Raw genomic sequence first — 22,851 nt, 5'->3', positions numbered from 1 at the left:
CAAGCAGGCAGTGAAACTCATCAACACTGATTGCTTAGGAGCCGTTAGCAGGCAGTCTGGATGGGTTTGCAGAAAGACTCTCCCTGCATCTCCAGACTCTAACTTTCATCAATGCTCTCACTGAGAGGCTGACAAGATTTATTAAAACTCCAGTCCCATATCGAAGGGCAGATACCCTTCCTAAGGAACTACTCCAAATCTTCTGATACTTCTCTGCCATCCTCCTGTGACGAGGAATGACTGGGGGATGGGGGAAGTGGCAAAAAATGGATGTACACAGCACTTTACTTCCTCTTAACTCACTTTATTTTCTCTTAAGGTACAGACATAAAAATAGCGATGTTTCGAGTGTATTCACTCTTAATTATGCTAGCATGCTAGCATGAAATACTGGTTACTTACAAACCTAGATGGAATATATGTATATTGATAGAAATTTAGTGAAATAAATCAAAGTTTGTTCTATAATTTAACTTCCACGTTATTGTTGAAAAAAGTCTACCACGTGAATCAGTAATTTGGTAAAAAGAGGGTACAAAGAAACAAAAACAAATACAATTTTCTCTATGTTTATTGACTAGTTACATGAACATTTCAATGTGTATATACCAATAGAAATAGGTTCAATAAAAGTATAAGGAGTAACATATTCCTTTGTTTTTAACCATTATAAATAATTTGATATCTGAGGAATGTTATGAAAAGTGATGTTAGCTTACATTTAAATACCCCCTGCCCTATCATTCTGATCTCCATGATTTAAGGGGTCAGATTACCTCTGTATGGCGCTTCCATAAGCAGACCTGGAAGAGATGCGCAACACCTCTGTATCTATAGACCTATATCTATAATAGTAATGGCAAACTGCTGTACAAGCAAAAAGAGAATCCAATGGCTGCTGGCGCAGTCTACGTAACGTGAGTAATGGACCATTTCATTAAAGTCACAGTGACAGACTCACTACTGCTGTGACTAATTTGTGCTGATACTGACACATAGAAGCTTTCATTAAAGGCACAGTATACTGTAAAATTGTTTTCCCCTTAATGTATTTCCAATGACTTGTTATACCAGCTGCAAAGTATAAAATCTATGAGAAATTGCATTTTCAGGTTTATTTGTGTATATGAAATAGCTGGTTTTGTGCTTTGAAACCACAACCTATTACAATGGGTTGAGCTTGCAGGTAAAGTGAGATCTCATGTTATCACTTTGTGTACACACACTTACTTCCTTGTCTTATATTTGTTTGCAAACCAAAGCCAATACTTAGAGAACAATGGAAAATTATAATTTCCTTATCTCTTCTACACCCTACTAAGAGTGCAATTTTTCTGCTGGCTGTGTTTACATAGCTTGTCAATAGCCTGGACTTAAAGGGACACTAAACCCAATTTTTTTCTGTCATGATAGCGAATACAATTTTAAACAACATTCCAATTTACTTCTATTAGCTAATTTGCTTTATTTTTTAGATATCCTTTGTTGAAGAAAGAGCAATGCACATGGGTTAGTCAATCACACATCTGCAGCAACCAATCCGCAGCTACTGAGCCTATCTAGATATGCTTTTCAGAAAAGAATATCAAGACAATGAAGCAAATTAGATAATAGAAGTAAATTAGAAAGTTGTTTAAAATGTCATCATCTTTCTAAATTATAAAAGAAAAAAATGTGGGTTTCATGTCCCTTTAAGTATAGAACATTTCAGTATAGGTGGGGATACCACAGACTAAAACAGCTATTTCAAATGACGAAATAAGGGTAAAGGAGCTACTTGTAAACAATTTAATACACCTCCAGCAGGTAAAATGGATCATTGGGATCAAATTAAAGGGGAGACATGTTTGGGTAAACTGTCCCTTTAATACAAACACTGCAGAATGATAATCTGAATGTACAGTTTAAGCGAACATGATGCACTTACCTCTGTCATTTAAGAAAAAAGTTCATTCAAAAAGTCCAAACTGATCTGCTGTGCTCAGCAGGGGTGGAGGAGAAATCTGACAGCAGCCGACACAAGTAGAACATTAGAGCTAACTAACATTAGGTTTTATGTTTAGCTGTGGTTGTACCACTTTATTCTAGCAACAGTAACGCAGAGCGCATAAGGCAGTACAAAAACATAACCCTTTCAATGCCACATTATATATATATATATACTGTATATGTAACGTTCGTTCAAAGGCACAGAAATCCACTGCAGAGAGCTTGTCGGCAGTTCATAGATACAAGATGATTGATAAAGGTAAATGATCACTTTTTTTTATCTATTGTACATTTAATTACTAGATATGGTAATGTCATGATGTTAAGTTCTAGACTGCAGTGGTAGTCTGGCTGCCAGATCACTGAAATGACCCGAGTTTGGCTGTTTGCTTCTTCTTTTGATATAATCCAATGTTTTCACCTTTACGAAAGAAGAAACATAGATTAGTGACTATATAATCCACACACAGAGTACTTTACATATGCACACTTACCTAGATAGGGTCAGGCTATGAGTGACATGCTAACAGTTAAGGGTTTTATTGCGGGCGTTTGAGGGCACCAAGGTTTAGCGTTCGTGTTACAGTTGAAAGTGAATGCATGAGCGCAATCGTGATTTATGCTCGAACACTGGTTTTCAAACCTGTCGTCAGGCCTCCCCAACAGGCCAGTTTTTCTGGATTACCACTGGATGAGAGCAGGTGAAATAACCATGGTTACTAATCAGTTGATTAATTCACCTGTGCTCCTGTATAGATAGCCTCAAAATGTGGCCTGTTAGGGAGACCTGAAAACCAGTGAGCTAGAATGATTACTGTGTCCTCAGAGCTCTGGTTAAGTTTTTTAAAACAAAGAAGTGTCACAAAACACATCAAAAAATACATTACAACATTAATAAAAAATAATAATTGCACAATAAAGTTATAAGGGCTCGAATAAATGAGGTCTCAGGTGTTAGAGAAAAAAAAAGGCAGACAAATGGCTTTAACATTGAGATACATATACGTGTCTAAAGATTTATATATCTATAGATCTTGTCCTTAACATATGTTTATATGTATGTGCATATGTATTTATATGTGTATATATGTATTTACAGACATATATACACATATCAACACATAAATACATATGTATACTGCACACACACACATATATATATATGTGCACATTGGAGGCCTTTGCAGTTAAGTAGATGAAAACATGTAAAAGCATATTTATGCAATATTCATATTTAATAAAGTGTTATACTGTGTATTTACTGTAAATATTTCACATTCCAATGTTCTTTGTATTTATAAATAGATATTCCAATATATATCTGTATACATCAATATCTATATATAATCATCTAGATATATATTTTACCAAAATACCTTCAGATATTTGTAGAAATATTTATTTATAAATAAATAAAACATTAGAATGTGAAATATTCAAATTTTCATGTCGGGTTAGCACAAATGAGAATATTTTCATGTCAGGTTAGAATATGTGATCCGGTTTGCGTGCAAGTAGGGTCTTAGGTTTTTTCCACACTTTTTTGCTCCATTTACGTCTATGGGTGAATACTTTGAAGTTCATCTTTTTCCACAAGGGGGAGCGTTAAATACTGCTCCACTTGTAAGTTGGCCCATAATGTCCAAGTCTAAAAATTATCATACATTTATAAACAACATTTTGCAAATATTCTTCTAAACAGAAATAATATAATTCATGCTTACCTGATAAATTAATTTATTTTCTTTCATTGGTGAGAGTTTACGATCCATTTCTCCTGGGAATTACAGGAGGAAAAGATTCCCAGAACTCCAAGACCCCTTAAAACCCCTCCCACCCTACTGCTAACTAGTATGCTAAAAGGAAGGTGGTAAGAGAAAAAATAAGAGCAAGACAAAAAAAAAAAGTAGTTAAAAAAGGGGGTGCATACTTGAACTGCCGGCAGAAAAAAAAATCAAAATATTGAAAATAATGGGAGGAATCTCATGGGCTCTCACCACCATTAGGTTTTATGTTTAATGAGAGTCCACGATCCATTACTCCTGGGAAACTAATACCCAACCTGTGGAGTCCACTAGTAATAAGGGCAGGACAAAATGTAGAACAGATATTTATGGGTAGTTTGTTTTTTCTCACAAAGACAAAATATATACGCAATAATATCTAATGCCCCAAAATAACTGCCTTAAGGACTTAACTACCAAAAGCTGCTTCAGAATAAGCAAACACATCAAAATGGTAGAATTTAGTAAAGGTATGCAAAGAAGATCAAGTAGCTGCCTTACAAATTTAATGAACAGAAGCTTAATTTTCTTAAAGGCCCATGAACTAACAACTGATCTGGTAGAATGGGCATTAAGACTGTCTTGCCAAGTTAGCCTTATGAATTAAATCTTCCACCAAGAGGCTGAAATTAAATGACAGTCTTCTGAACCTTTCTGAAACCAGAACAATGAACCAACAAGCCAGAGGACTGTCTAAAATCCTTAGTAGCCTGTGAATAGAACTTCAAAGCTCTGACTATAACCAAATTATGGAGAATTCTTTGGATTAGAACAAAAAGAACAACCTCAGGACTGATGTTTTCAGAAGAAACCACTTTAGGCAAAAAGTCAAATTTTGTTCTTAAAACTGCGTTATCATGATGAAAAACAAGATAAGGAAGCTCACATCAAAGAGCATATAATTCAGAAATTCTTCTAGCAGAAGAAATGGCCAAAGGATACAAACCCAATGAAGACAAAAATGAATATCCAAATTATGCATAGGTTCAAAAGGAAAAACCTACAAAACTCTTCAAACCAGATAAAGATTCCATGGAGGAAAAATAGGTTTAAATACTGGCTTAATCCTGACTAAAACTTAGACAAAACTGAACATCTGGAAATTTAGCAATCTTCTTGTGAAACAAGACAGAAAGAGCTGAAATTTGGCCATTTAATAAACTGGCAGATAAACCCTTAACAAAACCACCCTAAACAAATTGAAGAGTTCTAGGAATTCTAAAAGAATGCCAAATAAATCCATGTTCTTCACCCCATGAAATAAAAGCATTACAAGCCTTGTGATAGATTTTCCTTGTCACAGGTTTACGGGGTTGAACCAAAGTTTTAATGACAGAATCAGAAAAACATCTTTGTCTTAAAACTAAGCGTTCAATCTCCAAGCCATCAAGTTTAGAGATTTTAGATCCTGATAAAAAAAAATGGACATTGAGACAGAATGTTGTGACGCAGAGGAAGAGGCCATGGAGGACAGACAACTTGACATCTGCACCAGATCCACAAACCAAGTTCTGCGAGGCTGAACTGGAGCAATCAGGATTACTGATGGAACCTCCTGCTTGATCCAGGGCAATTACTCTTGAAAACAGAACGAGAGAAGAAAAATGCAGGCCAGACAAAACAACAAAGGAGCAATGAGAGCATCCACAAACTTCCGTACAAGATTTACAAAGCTGAGTGAGGGAAATTATATCAACCAACTTGCAAAAAATACACTTAATATTAGTAGGAAAGTTTTCAGAAGATCCAGCTTCTGAGGGTCTAGTATTTATAGAACAGGGGACAGGATCTGTTTGCTCCATTATACAAAATAGTTTAACAGGCAGATAATGAATAAATTAAACAAATAATGATTTAAGCATCACAATAGTAATAAAGGCAAGATAAGCAAAGTGACCTTACACCCACAAAAAAACAGCTCTTGGAATTAAAGAAAATCTTACCCCCCACCAGGGACTAAGCAAGCTAAGGAGCGTTAAATATCCATATAGTAGCGGAAGAAAAATGATGACCACTAACCCAACATCAGGAACTGAAGGACGCGCACAAAATGAGCGCAGGAAAACCAATGCAAGATAAAAAAAACCAAGTATATGTAAAACAACGCACATAACTAAAACACTGTCATGATTCTGACCTCTTCAAGAGGATGAAGCCTAATAGCAGGGAACTGGGCAGATAGCGTAGCAATAGACTGGAGATTCAAATATATACAACAGTCCTGTTTATTAGGAGAAAGTTACACAGGCAAATAGCAAGTAATGTCCTGAAGTAGTTTATACTGGGAAACAGGTATAAGCAATAGTATAGCTGATGTTCAAGTGCAAGTTTAGACAGGCAAGAGCCAAGTACTGAAAAACCCACTTCAGGGCCAAGGACTGTAGTACATACTTCTGGGCTAAACAAAGGAAATGATGCTCCTGGGCAAAGCAAAGGGAATGGCAGCTTCTGGAGTAAGCAAAGGAAATACAATGTGCTGAATACAAGCTGCAGCAAATTCAGCGCTGGAGACGGGTTAAAAAAAAAGCCAAAGCAGGCAATAAGGTACTGGAGTTGGAAGACTGCAATAGGGAAAGTCCAAGCAGTAGTACTAACTGTGCCAAATGCAAAGGACAGTCCAAGGTAAGCAGCAAGTATCCAAACTTAGGCAATGAAGGAAGTACAGCAACAAACTGGAACCAGGAACAGGATAGGCTTCAATGCTAAAGCAAGGGGTAAAGGAATAGGTAACTCAATATGTAGTGAGAGCACCTCCCTGATTGGCTAGCATCCAGAGTGGGTGGTGCTGAGAGACACACATACTGATGAAAATATTCCTCCATAAACCCCTGCAAGTAATCATCATCCAATGGCACAGGCAGAGCAAGCTGGGCTCTGAACCTTGAGTCCCTGGTTCAATCCTAACCAGTGCTCAAACAAGGGAGTCAGCAGCGGCGTCCCCGCCATGCAGTTTGCATTTTAATGTGAACAGAGCTTATGGGAACCTTACAAACACGCGCATAGATGATTAAAACTGATGAAAAAAAGCTGACGTCCACTAAACAGATACACGGTAACAAAGGTGCAAAAATAAGCCAACACTTGTTGACTATTAAAATGTGCTGATGTGCGCATAAGCCTCAGAGTAAAAAAATACATAGGGTGAAAATAAGGTACCTGCATACCCATGCCACATAAAATGCCTGACATAATAGTACCCAGGCTATGACATACCCATACAAGAGTACCTACTAATAGCCTACAGACTAAGAAGGGGCCAAATAACAACCCCCACACTTACATGATAGGCACCCACACTACTGTACTTACCATAAGCAGAGAAAAACTGCTTCCAGTAGATAGCCAATCTAGTGATGTACGAGTGACAGAAGAGGATTTAAATATGTGCAATATAATGTTGAACCAACAGGAAGAGGCTAAGGACCGGTCCTTGTGACACCTGTGGCAGGCCTGTGACTTACTCCCATAGGGTAAACTTGTGCAATTACCCATACTCCAAAGGTTTCCCTCTATACAACAGTAGCTCTCTGATGGAAAACTGGACCCTAGTTCGGTCTGAGGACCCCTCTCGCAAAATAAAATCTGGAGCACCTCCATTCATCACCTTCCTTCTGCAGAGGCAAAAATAAGATTAGTTTCCAGTAATGTGTGTGTGTGTGTGGGGGGGGGGGGTTAGGGCTCTTGGAGTTTTGTGAATCTTTACAGCAGTGTAATTTCCAGGAGTAATGGATCGTGGACTCTCAGCACCTTTATGAAATAAATAATACTGTAATTCTCCAGTTTCACAGATTTACAGACTGAAGTTCTGCACTAATGTGATGCTATCTGCTAATATATTGCATCACAGGTTTATCCAGCTGTTTCCCCATTGCTGAATATAGAGAAGACATTCTCAGATAACAGACAAAAGCGCTCATGTCTCCTTACCATGGTTTTGGTGTCCGCAAAGCCATGTTTTTGAGCAAGATTCCATAGATTTACAGCGAGCTGGTTAAGTTTGTTGTTTCTCAGATCGCCATGAGCAAGAATGCTATTAAATAACTGCAAGGCCAGGAAGCTCTGACGCTTTAGAGTCTAAAAAAAAACAAAAAAAACTTTGTAATGTTTTTGGATAAACCAAATGGTAAAGACACGTTCTCACATCAGTAAGCCAAACATTTTATTGTGCATTTAACATTATTCTGAAGAGTCAGTAGGCCTCAGCAGACTGCCAAAATGGTGGGTTTTCTAAAGCTATGAGTACCGCCATGTTTGAATTTAAGTTTTCCCACTAATCTCACTCTCCCGCTGAAAACAATTAAAGTGAAAGTCAACCCTAGAGTTTCTGAAATGCCAGGATTGACTATTGAAACTATTGCTAAGGCAGCCCAGGGCAGATTGCTGTTTTGCTAGAGAGACAACGTTTTCACCTCTTTAGCCAATAGCCGTGCGGTAAATCCGGCTTGGCGCCAATGGGAGCCAGATTTCATGCACGCTATTTGCTAAGAGGTGGAAACGTCACCTTTTAGCAAAACAGCGTTCTGCTGTGGGCTGCCTTAGCAGCTCAGAGCGGCGATCGCTTGAAACAAATAAATGAGATTTCTGCATGAAGTATGCTATACGAATGAAAGTCCCCTTTATTTGTTTTAATGGTCAATCCTAGCATTTCACAAACGCTAGGGTTGACTTTCACTTTAAGAACAGAAATAAAACAGGCAATAGGAGAGACTGTAACAAGCTTGTGTAGAATGTAGGATTATCCAACAGGGTTTGTACACCGCATTGTTTGCACATAGTCTTTTTTTATTGTCCGATTTATATCTGACCCTAATTATTCTAAGCAGAAGAGAGAGAAACAGAAAACTAGTTCAAACGTGGTGGCTCCTGTTACTTTATAAATTAGAAACTAAGCCTTTACACTTATATCTTCAATATTTAGACAACTAATATAATTGTAAAAAACAAATCTACAAGCGATTCTCAGGCTAATCTTTGCTTTGAATACATAATTATTTCTAGCTCATATTTACTGTTTAATATTTCTCTAAGTTATTGTAATAAAGAAATGTGTTCACAAACATATTGTAAAAGTTATCTTTATATGTGACTTTGTTCTATTAGGTCAGTTAGGTGCACTTGAGATTTTTAAATAAAATGTTTAATGAAACTACTTTGCACCTTCCTTTTACCTTTTAAATTTAGCTCTGAATATTGAGCAATTTCTAATTCTCAGAACTTGAAATGCACCTGCTGATTTATCAATGCCAACCCTGCTACATATGTGTCCCTAATTGACTTTATCAGAGAATAACTGTAAAAATGCACTTTATACTAACATAATGCCAGTAGCTAGCCTTGTTGTCTGCAGACTAAAGCCCAGATTGGCCCCTTCAAATAAGGTGAATGGTGGATGCAGTTTGGATACTGAAAACAATTGCAGCAAACAAGATGGTAATTATTTTTTACAATGTTTAGACTTGGCTGATAAATTATTCTATAGTATAGTAACCCCCCCCCCATTTTAAAAGGGCAGTAAACCTACAAAATAATGTTATATAATTCTGCACAAAGTGCACAATTATATAACATTAGCTGAGCGCCAACTTTATACAACAAAGTATTACAGAGATATAGTTTTGGAGAATGCCGCTCCTGGCTCTACTGAGCGGTTCTGTTTTTTTCTAAGTGCATCACAGGCACGCTGTCTGGTCACAGCGCGCCCGATCGCGACATTAAACTGAATGTAACTCGCTCCCGCTTTGGGTCTGGTAGCGGGAGCGAGCTTCATTCAGTTTAATGGCCTGATTAAACTGATTGTTTAAAATTGGGTTCAATGTCCCTTTAACTCAGGTAGAGACAGAATTACTTTAAATTAAATTTGTCAGCGCTCTACAAGTGCATAGACATATGATTCTGTAAAACTGTATATTGACAGTATAGAAATGATAATGTTTAACTGTACAAAATAACAATAAATGTTAGAATGTTGGTGTTGAACTGTGTAATAGAGGTATAACTATATAATGTTATAGTTCTCACAATAATGCTGTAAAATTATATAATGCAGTAGACTGACTGTATAAAAATAATAAAACAGTGATATGGAGCTATATAATAATCCTATAGACTTATGCATAAATGATAAAGCCTCGTAGCTCATATAAACTTTATAACATTGTAAAAATGTTGAAAACAAAAAAAATAGGAGGCACAGTTTTACATTTCTTTTGCAGAAGTTGCTGAAGTCTTACTGGAATTGCACCAATTAATTGGCCGTTGAGTGTTTGTTCCATGATGGCCCTAACATTATAACTAGTGGACTTTCATTGTCCAATAAATAATAATAAATATAGCCTTGATTTATGTAAGTAGCCGACATCGCACAAGCTACGTAAAAATTCTATTCAAACCAGCTCTATCTGTCATTTTCTCAACTGACAGCTCTTTCTAAGTTGACACCCATAATTTGCTAAAAGCTTGTGGCTATAGTCAGAAAAGACACACATCATATTTTTATATTAAAGCGTATTTGATTTAATTCACGCCAGATTTTTAGGCATATTCAAGAAGATATGCAGGGAAAATACGCAGCCAGATTTATGTGGTGCTCACCAGCAAGTGAGTGGCGAAGATTTACAGTGAGAATAAAAGCGTGTTTGTATTCTTGCTTGCTTTTGGAATGGCATTCTGAGGCAATATGGGTACCCGAAGCGTGAAAAATATTACAAGCATGTACTGTATATTTTCCTGCAACATCTCATGCACTGGATGATGAACCGCGTATATCAGGCTGGAACTCTTGATTCTGATTTTTTCAGGCAGATTTTGCACGCCAGAGTGATATAAACCATGTAGAGGAAGTGATTTCATTTGTAAAACCTATGAAAATATTGTCTTTGAAATGATTCTACCTCTGTTACTATATATATTTATACCTGGGTATGTCAGATTCAGCCAATCTCATACTGTCTGCAAAAGGCATTTACTCCAGCAAATATTTTAGAAATAAATACCCAACAAAGCTTGCAAATCGGTTGTTCCTTAAAGGGACATAATACTCATATGCTAAATCACTTGAAACTGATGCAGTATAACTGTAAAAAGCTGACAGGAAAATATCACCTGAGCATCTCTATGTAAAAAAGAAGATATTTTACCTCACAATTTCCTCAGCTCAGCAGAGTAAGTTCTGTGTAAAAAGTTATACTCAGCTGCTCCCAGCTGCAGGTAAAAAAAAAGAAAAAGAAATGAACAGAAGCCAATCAGCATCAGCAGTGCTGAGGTCATGAACTCTTTTACTGTGATCTCATGATATTTCACTTAACTCTCATGAGATTTCATTGTAAACTTCCTTAAACTGAATAGGGAAATAAGATGTGTGCACGAAAGCTCACTCCCTTAGCTGTCCCGGGACAGACATACTGATTTGCTGCTTAGAAGTCCTTTACAATGGGATGTGGCTACTGAGAAACTTTTGAGGTAAAATATCTTTCTTTTTTACATAGAGATGTTCAGGTGATATTTTCTAGTCAGCTTTTTACAGTTATACTGCATCAGTTTCAAGTGTTTAAGCATTTGAGTATCATGGCCCTTTAAAGGACAACTCAATGCAGTAGAATTGCATAATTAACAAGTGCATAATAAAAAGGCAATGATTTAACACCTACTCAAAACTTCAAATAAATAGTGGATTTTGTTCCAGCCCCCTGCATCATGTGACAGACATCAGCCAATCACAGACTAGTATATGTATACCCTGTGAGCTTGTGCACATGCTCAGTAGGATCTTTTTCCCCAGAAAGTGTGTATACAAAAAAAAATTGATAATGAAAGTAAATTGTAAACGGTCTTAAAACTGCTGCTCTATCTGAATCATAAAAGTTTATTTTCCTTTCATGGACTTACACATATTTTAACCCTTTGAGTGGTAATGACGGCTCTGAGCCGTCACAGAGTTTCTCACTCTGGTGCTAATGACGGCTCAGAGCCGTCATGAGCACTCTCCCACCTTGAGGGAGATCTGGGGGCTCCTTACTGCTCCTACCCCGGCGATCGTGCCTGTAGAGTGACAGGCATCACCGGGGCTTCACGTGATGCGCAGTGACGTCACGCGCAATTACGTGATGACGTCACCGCGCAACTTTACTTATACTTAATGTTAAGTATAGGAGGAGGGGGCATGCTGCTTAGAAGCCTGTATCTCAGGCATCTAAGCAGCTACAGACCCCCAAGACCTATCGCCTAACCTTTCCAACAGTGTAAGTCTTGGGGGTCTGTAAAAAAAAAAAAAAAAAAAGTTAAAAAAAAAATGTTTTAAATAATTTCAAAAATAATAATAAAAAAAAAATATTAGCACCCAGGTGGGAAATGGCTTAGCAGCCAAAGGGTTAAAGGCTGCTTTTTGTTTGCAGAGTTTAAACAGGCTTTCAATAATAGGTTGATATGATAAGATGCTTTTTTAAATGCCCCTTTTAACTGCATTGTTACCCTAAATTCTGAATGTAATGTATAGGGTGATACAGTGATTCCCAGATCATCAGATAATAAAAACATTATTTCATTAAACACGTTTTATAAACTGCATGTGTTGAGTGTTTTGTCTGATGCATTTTGATCCTGCTGCTTTATAGCCACATAGAATACTTATAGTCATTAATATGTTTCACCGAGCCATTACTCAGCTCTCTCGATTGAAAGATGACCAACAAAGTGCTGGAGTAATGAAATCAGAGTTATAAGGTTTGGAACTGAATACGCAGCTCAGTACATTAATTACTGAATTTCATACTCCGCTTGATCTCTGCATAAGCCGCTATACATCAGCAGTGTGCAGGCACTGTATACAGGCAATAGCTGGCAACGTCAGCATCTCGAGAATGGATGAATGCAACCGAGAGGGGCTATTTAACAGGCTGTTGAATTCATTTCTGCCATTCTCTATCCCTTGGCATGTGGTGGCCATCCATCTTGAAATAATGGCTCATTGCCATGGCAGCCTGTGCTGACACTATGCCAGTGGACAAATTTATACCTATAGTGGCTATTCCGGACAAATACAAAGCAAACAGTGGATAAAAGGTTAGGCTGGAGGAGGCGTGCGGGAGACTGAAGTGTTAGTGCAAGAAAAAAACAGGTTAAAAAACACAAAATGGGCGAATAACGTTTTTGTTTTGTTTTATACCTATCCCTGTCAGAGGAGCCTAGAATATACGGTCATGCTGTTTAAAGTGATGGTAAATGCTGCCCTTTGTATAAACAGATGCGGAATGTTAGCAATAGAGTACGGTATAGATGAATTAAACTCCACCTAAAATATTGCTAACATTCCGGATCTGTTTATACAAAGGGGAACGTTTACCATCACTTTAATTTAAAGGGACACTAAACCCAATTTTTTTCTTTCATGATTCAGATAGAGCAGCAATTTTAAGCAACTTTCTAATTTACTCCTATTATTAATTTTTCTTTGTTCTCTTGCTATCTTTATTTGAAAAAGCGGGAATGTAAGCTTAGGAGCCAGAAAAAAATGGGGTTTACGGTCTCTTTCAGTTTCACACTATACTGTGCAGGTGACAAGTGATGGGCCACTACCTTGCTGGCAGATGTTGCGCCACTGGCGAGTAATGTAAGTCCAACACAATGATAAAGGTATACAAGGAGAACTAGAGATGTGTATAAGTCATTTAAAGGGACACTGAACCCAATTTTTTTATTTCGTGATTCAGATAGAGCATGCAACTTTCTAATTTACTCCTATTATCAATTTTTTTTCATTCTCTTGGTATCTTTATTTGAAATGCAAGAATGTAAGTTTAGATGCCGGCCCATTTTTGGTGAACACACTGTGTTGTTCTTGCTGATTGGTGGATAAATTCACCCACCAATAAACAAGTACTTTCCATGGTCTGAACCAAAAAATTAGCTTAGATGCCTTCTTTTTCAAATAAAGAAAGCAAGAGAACGAAGAACAATTGATAATAGGAGTAAATTAAAAAGTTGCTTAAATTTGCATGCTCTATCTGAATCATGAAAGAAAAAATGTGGGTTCAGTGTCCCTTTAAAGGACCACTACAGTAGAATTGCATAATTAACACGTGCATAATAAAAAGACAATGCAATAACATATACTATGAATGTCACAAAAGCCGCCATATTGAACTCTTTCACTACATTCCGGTGCTCATGAGTTGGCACATGGGCAATAACTCTCCTTCAGATACCTGCAGTGTAACCTAGGTTACAAAATAGCAGCAGCCTTGATTATAAGGAGGTGCATGAAGGGTATTTTGTGTCCCTTTTAACATACAGTTTATTAAAAGGACATGAAATCAGAGAGATCATGTGATTTTAAACAACTTTCCAATTTACTTTGATTATTTAATTTGCTTCCTTCTCTTGGTATCCTTTGCTGAAGGGTTTATCTAGGAAAGCTCAGGAGCAGCAAAGAACCTAGGTCCTAGCTGCTGATTGGTGGCTGCATATATACTGATTGTTATTGGCTCATCCATGTATGTGTTGAGTGCATTGCTGCTCCTTCAACAAATGATACCAAAAGAATGAAACAAATTTGATAATAGAAGTAAACTGGACAGTTGTTTAAATCATGATGTGTTATGGCACTGTTGCTGGCAGATAACTGTTTGTTTAACCCCTGCAAAGTCAGCTCTAGAGCAGCAATGCACTACTGGGAGCTAGCTGAACACACCAGGTGAGCCAGTGACGAGATGTATGTGTGCAGCCACCAATCAGCAGCTAGCTCCCGGTAGTTCATTGCTTCTCCTTAGCCTACCTAGATATGCTTTTCAACAAAGGATACAAAAAGAACAAAGTAGTTTAGCTAATAGAAGTAAATAGGAAATTTGTGTAAAAACATAATTTATGTAAGAATTTACCTGATAAATTCATTTAGAGTCCATGAGCAAGTGACGTATGGGATATACAATCCTACCAGGAGGGGGAAAGTTTCCCAAACCTCAAAATGCCTATAAATACACCCCTCACCACACCCACAATTCAGTTTAACGAATAGCCAAGAAGTGGGGTGATAAAGAAAGGAATAAAAAGCATCAACAAAGGAATTTGGAAATAATTGTGCTTTATACAAAAAAATCATAACACCATAAAAAAGGGTGGGCCTCATGGACTCTTGCCAATATGAAATAAATGAATTTATCAGGTAAGTTCTTACATAAATTATGTTTTCTTTCATGTAATTGGCAAGAGTCCATGAGCTAGTGATGTATGGGATAGCAATACCCAAGATGTGGAACTGCACGCAAGAGTCACTAGAGAGGGAGGGACAAAATAAAAACAGCCATTTTGCTGAAAAAAATAAATCCACCACCCAAATATAAGTTTATTCTCAAAAAATAAAAATAAAAACTTAAATCATAAGCAGAAGAATCAAACTGAAACAGCTGCCTGAAGAACTTTCCTACCAAAAACTGCTTCCAAAGAAGCAAACACATCAAAATGGTAGAATTTAGTAAATGTATGCAAAGAAGACCAAGTTGCTGCTTTGCAAATCTGATCAACTGAAGCTTCATTCTTAAAAGCCCAAGAAGTGGAAACTGATCTAGTAGAATGAGCTGTAATTCTCTGAGGCGGGGCTTTACCCGACTCCAAATAAGCTTGATGAATCAAAAGCTTTAACCACGATGCCAAAGAAATGGCAGAAGCCTTCTGACCTTTCCTGGAACCAGAAAAGATAACAAATAGACTAGAAGTCTTCCTGAAAATTTTAGTGGCTTCAACATAATATTTCAGAGCTCTCATCACAGATTGTAAAGATCTCTCCAAAGAATTCTTAGGATTAGGACACAAAGAAGGGACAGCAATTTCTCTATTAATGTTGTTAGAATTCACAACCTTAGGTAAGAATTTAAATGAAGTCTGCAAAACTGCCTTATCCTGATGAAAAATCAGAAAAGGAGATTCACAAGAGAGAGCGGATAATTCAGAAACTCTTCTAGCAGAAGAGATGGCCAAAAGGAACAACACTTTCCAGGAAAGTAGTTTAATATCCAAAGAATGCATAGGCTCAAATGGAGGGGCCTGTAAAATCTTTAAAACCAAATTAAGACTCCAAAGAGGAGAGATTGATTTAATGACAGGCTTGATACGAACCAAAGCCTGTACAAAACAATGAATATGAGGAAGTTTAGCAATTTTCCTGTGGAATAAAACAGAAAGAGCAGAGATTTGTCCTTTCAAGGAACTTGCAGACAAACCTTTATCTAAACCATCCTGAAGAAAGTGTAAAATTCTAGGAATTCTAAAAGAATGCCAAGAGAATTTATGAGAAGAACACCATGAAATGTAAGTCTTCCAAACTCGATAATAAATCTTTCTAGAAACAGATTTACGAGCCTGCAACATAGTATTAATCACTGAGTCAGAGAAACCTCTATGACTAAGCACTAAGCGTTCAATTTCCATACCTTCAAATTTAATGATTTGAGATCCTGATGGAAAAACGGACCTTGAGATAGAAGGTCTGGCCTTAATGGAAGTGGCCAAGGTTAGCAACTGGACATCCGAACAAGATTCGCATACCAAAACCTGTGAAGCCATGCTGGAGCCATCAGCAGCACAAACAATTGCTCCATGATAATTTTGGAGATCACTCTTGCAAGAAGAACTAGAGGCGGAAAAATATAAGCCGGTTGATAACACCAAGGAAGTGTCAACGCATCCACTGCTTCCACCTGAGGATCCCTGGACATCCCTGTTTAAATGAGAAGGCATCAGATCTATTTCTGGAATCCCCCACATCTGAACAATTTGAGAAGAAACATCTGGATGGAGAGACCATTCTCCCGGATGTAAAGTCTGACGACTGAGATAATCCGCTTCCCAATTGTCTATACCTGGGATATGAACTGCAGAAATTAGACAGGAGCTGCATCCAAGATACTTCTTACATAGCTTGAGGACTGTGAGTCCCACCCTGATGATTGACATATGCCACAGTTGTGATATTGTCTGTCTGAAAACAAATGAACGGTTCTCTCTTCAACAGAGGCCAAAACTGAAGAGCCCTGAGAATTGCACGGAGTTCCAAAATATTGATTGGTAATCTCACCTCTTGAGATTTCCAAACCCCTTGTGCTGTCAGAGATCCCCAAACAGCTCCCCAACCTGAAAGACTTGCATCTGTTGTGATCACAGTCAGGTTGGACGAACGAAAGAGGCCCCTAAAATTATACGATGGTGATCTAACCACCAAGTCAGAGAAAGGCAACATTGGGATTTAAGGATATTAATTGTGATATCCTTGTATAATCCCTGCACCATTGGTTCATCATACAAAGCTGGAGAGGTCTCATATGAAAATGAGCAAAGGGGATCGCGTCCGATGCTGCAGTCATGAGACCTAAAACTTCCATGCACATAGCTACTGAAGGGAATGACTGAGACTGAAGGTTCCGATAGGCTGCAACCAATTTCAAACGTCTCTTGTCTGTTAGAGACAAAGTCATGGACACTGAATCTATCTGGAAACCTAAAAAGGTTACCTTTGTCTGAGGAATCAAAGAACTTTTTTGGTAAATTGATCCTCCAACCATGTCTTTGAAGAAACAACACTAGTTGATTCACGTGAGATTCTGCAGAACGTAAAGACTGAGCGAGTACCAAGATATCGTCCAAATAAGGAAACACTGCAATACCCCACTCTCTGATTACAGAGAGTAGGGCACCGAGAACCTTTGAAAAGATTCTTGGAGCTGTTGCTAGGCCAAAAGGAAGAGCAACAAATTGGTAATGCTTGTCTAGAAAAGAGAATCTCAGGAAATGATAGTGATCTGGATGAATCGGAATATGAAGATATGCATCCTTTAAGTCTATTGTGGACATATAATGCCCTTGCTGAACAAAAGGCAGAATAGTCCTTATAGTCACCATCTTGAAAGTACCCTTACATATCGATTCAAAATCTTTAGATCCAAATCTGGTCTGAATTAATTTTCTTTCTTTGGGACAATGAATAGATTGGAATAAAACCCCAGGCCCTGAAAATCTTCTCACAGGTGGTCTTACTCTGAATCCTATTCTGTACCCCTGAGAGACAATACTCTGAATCCAATGATTTTGGACCGAATTGATCCAAACATCTTTGAAGAATTTTATTCTGCCCCCTACCAGCTGAGCTGGAATGAGGGCCGCACCTTCATGCGGACTTGGGGGCTGGCTTTGATCTCTTAAATGGCTTGGATTTATTCCAATTTGAGGAAACTTCCAATTGGAAACATATTCCTTTGGGGAAGGATTAGATTTCTGTTCCTTATTATGTCGAAAGGAACGAAAACGGTTAGAAGCTTTAGATTTACCTTTAGGTTTTCTATCCTTTGGCAAAAAAACTCCCTCCCCCCAGTGACAGTTGAAATTATTGAATCCAACTGAGAACTAAATAATTTATTACCTTGGAAAGAAAGTGACAGCAATCTGGACTTAGAAGTCATATCAGCATTCCAAGATTTGAGCCACAAAGCTCTTCTAGCTAAAATATCTAAAGACATATATCTAACATCAATTTTGATGATATCAAAAATGGCATCACAAATGAAATTAATAGCATGTTGAATCAACTTAACAATGCTAAACAAATCATGATCTGATACTTGTTGCGCTAAAGTTTCCAACCAAAAAGTTGAAGCAGCTGCAACATCAGCCAAATAAATTGCAGGCCTAAGAAGTTTCCTATCTAAAGGATCTTTAAAAGAAGTACTATCTTCCGTAGGAATAGTAGTACGTTTAGCAAGAGTAGAGATAGCCCCATCAACTTTGGGGATCTTTTCCCAAAACTCCAATCTAACTGCTTGCAAAGGATACCATTTTTTAAACCTTGAAGAAGGAATAAAAGTACCACCAGGCCTATTCCATTCTTTAGAAATCTTATCAGAAATAGCATTAGGAACTGGAAAAACCTCTGGAATAACCACAGGAGGTATATAAACAGAATTTAAACATTTACTAGTTTTAATATCAAGAGGACTAGTTTCCTCTATATCCAACGTATTCAACACTTCTTTTAATAAAGAACGAATATACTCCATTTTAAATAAGAGGATTTGCCAGTGTCAATATCTGAGGCAGGATCTTCTGAATCAGATAGATCCTCATCAGAGAAGGAAAAATCAGTATGTTGTCGGTCATTTGAAATTTCATCAACTCTATGAGAAGTTTTAAAAGACCTTTTACGTTTATTAGAAGGCGGGATGGCAGACAAAGCCTTCTGAATAGAATCAGAAATAAATTATTTTACATTTACAGGTATATATTGTGCATTAGATGTTGAGGGAACAGCAACAGGTAATGAACTACAACTGATGGATACATTTTCTGCATGTAAAAGTTTATCATGACAACTATTACAAACCACAGCTGGAGGTATAATCTCCACAAGTTTACAACAAATGCACTTAGCTTTGGTAGAACTGTTATCAGGCAGCTGGGATCCAACAGTGAATTCTGAGACAGGATCAGATTGAGACATCTTGCAAATGTAAGAGAAAAAAACAACATATAAACCAAAATTATCAATTTCCTTATATGGCAGTTTTAGGAATGGGAAAAAATGCAAACAGCATAGCCCTCTGACATAGAAAAAGGCAAGAGGCAAATAGAAATGGGGTCTAAAATAATGAAAATATTTGGCGCCAAGTATGACGCACAACAAACAGAAAAATATTTTTTTGGCGCCAAAAACGTCCGAAAACGACGCACTCGCGTCATAAATGACGCAACCTTGTAAAGGACTCGGCATCAACTAAGACGCCGGAAATGACGAATTTGCGTCAACGAATGTAACTTTGAACCAAAAAATCTCGCGCCAAGAATGACAGAATAAACTTACGCATTTTGCGCCCTTGCGAGCCTAATTCTGCCCGCAAATTTAAAAGACAGTCAATTTGAAAAAGAGACTATACCCCAGGTAAAAAATAAACTTTCATAAAAAAGCATTTCCCAGATATGAAACTGACAGTCTGCAAAAAGGAAATATACTGAAAACCTGAATCATGGCAAATATAAGTACAATACATATATTTAGAACTTTATATAAATACATAAAGTGCTAACTCGCATACTTACCAAAAGACACCCATCCACATATAGCAGATAGCCAAACCAGTACTGAAACGGTTATCAGTAGAGGTAATGGAATATGAGAGTATATCGTCAATCTGAAAAGGGAGGTAGGAGATGAATCTCTACGACCGATAACAGAGAACCTATGAAATAGATCCCCCGTGAGGAAAACCATTGCATTCAATAGGTGATATTCCCTTCACGTCCCTCTGACATTCACTGTACTCTGAGAGGAATCGGGCTTCAAAAATGCTAAGAAGCGCATATCAACGTAGAAATCTTAGCACAAACTTACTTCACCACCTCCATAGGAGGCAAAGTTTGTAAAACTGAGTTGTGGGTGTGGTGAGGGGTGTATTTATAGGCATTTTGAGGTTTGGGAAACTTTGCCCCTCCTGGTAGGATTGTATATCCCATACGTCACTAGCTCATGGACTCTTGCCAATTACATGAAAGAAATTGCATGCTCTGAATCATGGACGTTTAATTTTGACTTTTCTGTCCCGTTAAAGTTAAGCTGACAACATATTTTGCATTTTAGTCCCCCGACATCTCTGCTCACAACAATACATCATGTGCTCAGAATATGGGATCAATACAATTTATTCTGCGCCCGCATCTACATAAAATCTCCATACGAAATGTCGCAGCCCTTGATGGGCCACCTATATCAGGTCACAACTTGATCATCCTTTTTATGAGAACAAGGGAGACTAACTGGCGATAATGTTTATTGCTGGCTTTGCGTTCTCTCTTGCTTAAGGCATCATGGGACAATCTGTTGCTTATTATCTGATTAGGTCATCAGCAGAGAAACACAGCTGCACTTCCATTGCCGTTTTCTCAGTTTAGTTTGCAGTATCAGAAAATAAACGATCAACAGATGTAGATAACAAGCCTGCAAGTGACAGCGTCAGACGTTTAATGTCACCAGATGTGGCTATCAGACTTCTGAATCAGATTTATGAATTTATATCTACATTACACAAACACTTAAACTCGGTGATGAAGAATTAACATAATAAATTTGACCTTGATGGCTATTTCGTAGGAAATGTATTGAAAGTTGTTCCCTGGAGTCCGTGTTCATTTCTGTGATCGCCATTTGGTCATAAACTTATTGCTTACAAAAACAGAATTTATGTTTACCTGATAAATTACTTTCTCCAACGGTGTGTCCGGTCCACGGCGTCATCCTTACTTGTGGGATATTCTCTTCCCCAACAGGAAATGGCAAAGAGCCCAGCAAAGCTGGTCATATGATCCCTCCTAGGCTCCGCCTTCCCCAGTCATTCGACCGACGTAAAGGAGGAATATTTGCATAGGAGAAATCATATGATACCGTGGTGACTGTAGTTAAAGAAAATAAATTATCAGACCTGATTAAAAAACCAGGGCGGGCCGTGGACCGGACACACCGTTGGAGAAAGTAATTTATCAGGTAAACATAAATTCTGTTTTCTCCAACATAGGTGTGTCCGGTCCATCCTTACTTGTGGGAACCAATACCAAAGCTTTAGGACACGGATGATGGGAGGGAGCAAATCAGGTCACCTAGATGGAAGGCACCACGGCTTGCAAAACCTTTCTCCCAAAAATAGCCTCAGAAGAAGCAAAAGTATCAAATTTGTAAAATTTAGTAAAAGTGTGCAGTGAAGACCAAGTCGCTGCCTTACATATCTGATCAACAGAAGCCTCGTTCTTGAAGGCCCATGTGGAAGCCACGGCCCTAGTGGAATGAGCTGTGATTCTTTCAGGAGGCTGCCGTCCGGCAGTCTCATAAGCCAATCTGATGATGCTTTTAATCCAAAAAGAGAGAGAGGTAGAAGTTGCTTTTTGACCTCTCCTTTTACCAGAATAAACAACAAACAAGGAAGATGTTTGTCTGAAATCCTTTGTAGCATCTAAATAGAATTTTAGAGCACGAACTGCATCCAAATTGTGCAACAAACGTTCCTTCTTTGAAACTGGATTCGGACACAAAGAAGGCACGACTATCTCCTGGTTAATGTTTTTGTTAGAAACAACTTTCGGAAGAAAACCAGGTTTAGTACGCAAAACCACCTTATCTGCATGGAACACCAGATAAGGAGGAGAACACTGCAGAGCAGATAACTCTGAAACTCTTCTAGCAGAAGAAATTGCAACCAAAAACAAAACTTTCCAAGATAATAACTTAATATCTACGGAATGTAAGGGTTCAAACGGAACCCCCTGAAGAACTGAAAGAACTAAATTGAGACTCCAAGGAGGAGTCAAAGGTTTGTAAACAGGCTTGATTCTAACCAGAGCCTGAACAAAAGCTTGAACATCTGGCACAGCCGCCAGCTTTTTGTGAAGTAAAACAGATAAAGCAGAAATCTGTCCCTTCAAAGAACTTGCAGATAATCCTTTCTCCAAACCTTCTTGAAGAAAGGATAGAATCTTAGGAATTTTTATCTTGTTCCATGGGAATCCTTTAGATTCACACCAACAGATATATTTTTTCCATATTTTATGGTAGATTTTTCTAGTTACAGGCTTTCTGGCCTGAACAAGAGTATCAATGACAGAATCTGAGAACCCTCGCTTTGATAAAATCAAGCGTTCAATCTCCAAGCAGTCAGTTGGAGTGAGGCCAGATTCGGATGTTCGAACGGACCTTGAACAAGAAGGTCCTGTCTCAAAGGTAGCTTCCATGGTGGAGCCGATGACATATTCACCAGGTCTGCATACCAAGTCCTGCGTGGCCACGCAGGAGCTATCAAGATCACCGATGCCCTCTCCTGATTGATCCTGGCTACCAGCCTGGGGATGAGAGGAAACGGTGGGAATACATAAGCTAGGTTGAAGGTCCAAGGTGCTACTAGTGCATCTACTAGAGTCGCCTTGGGATCCCTGGATCTGGACCCGTAGCAAGGAACCTTGAAGTTCTGACGAGAGGCCATCAGATCCATGTCTGGAATGCCCCACAATTGAGTAATTTGGGCAAAGATTTCCGGATGGAGTTCCCACTCCCCCGGATGAAATG

The 22,851-nt window shown here is 38.1% G+C and overlaps 1 protein-coding gene across 2 annotated transcripts in view; it reads right to left on the bottom strand.

Moving 5' to 3' along the window:
• Positions 1–553: 553 nt before the first annotated feature.
• The window catches only part of VPS35L (VPS35 endosomal protein sorting factor like), a 156,765-nt gene continuing 134,467 nt past the window's right edge, over positions 554–22,851 (bottom strand). For both annotated transcript variants that reach the window (XM_053695001.1, XM_053695002.1), the window contains exons 30-31: positions 7,701–7,847; positions 554–2,410 (exon numbers count right to left, since the gene is read on the bottom strand). In XM_053695001.1, the coding sequence (XP_053550976.1) occupies positions 2,312–2,410; positions 7,701–7,847 (246 nt within the window). In that variant the 3' untranslated portion in view covers positions 554–2,311. The remainder of the gene's footprint in view (positions 2,411–7,700; positions 7,848–22,851) is intronic.

The sequence above is a fragment of the Bombina bombina genome, chromosome 11 (genome assembly GCF_027579735.1).
Source record: "Bombina bombina isolate aBomBom1 chromosome 11, aBomBom1.pri, whole genome shotgun sequence".
Classification (NCBI taxonomy): Eukaryota; Metazoa; Chordata; class Amphibia; order Anura; family Bombinatoridae; genus Bombina; species Bombina bombina.
The sequence above is the reverse complement of the archived record's forward strand: the minus strand, read 5'-3'. Positions and strand labels throughout refer to the sequence as shown.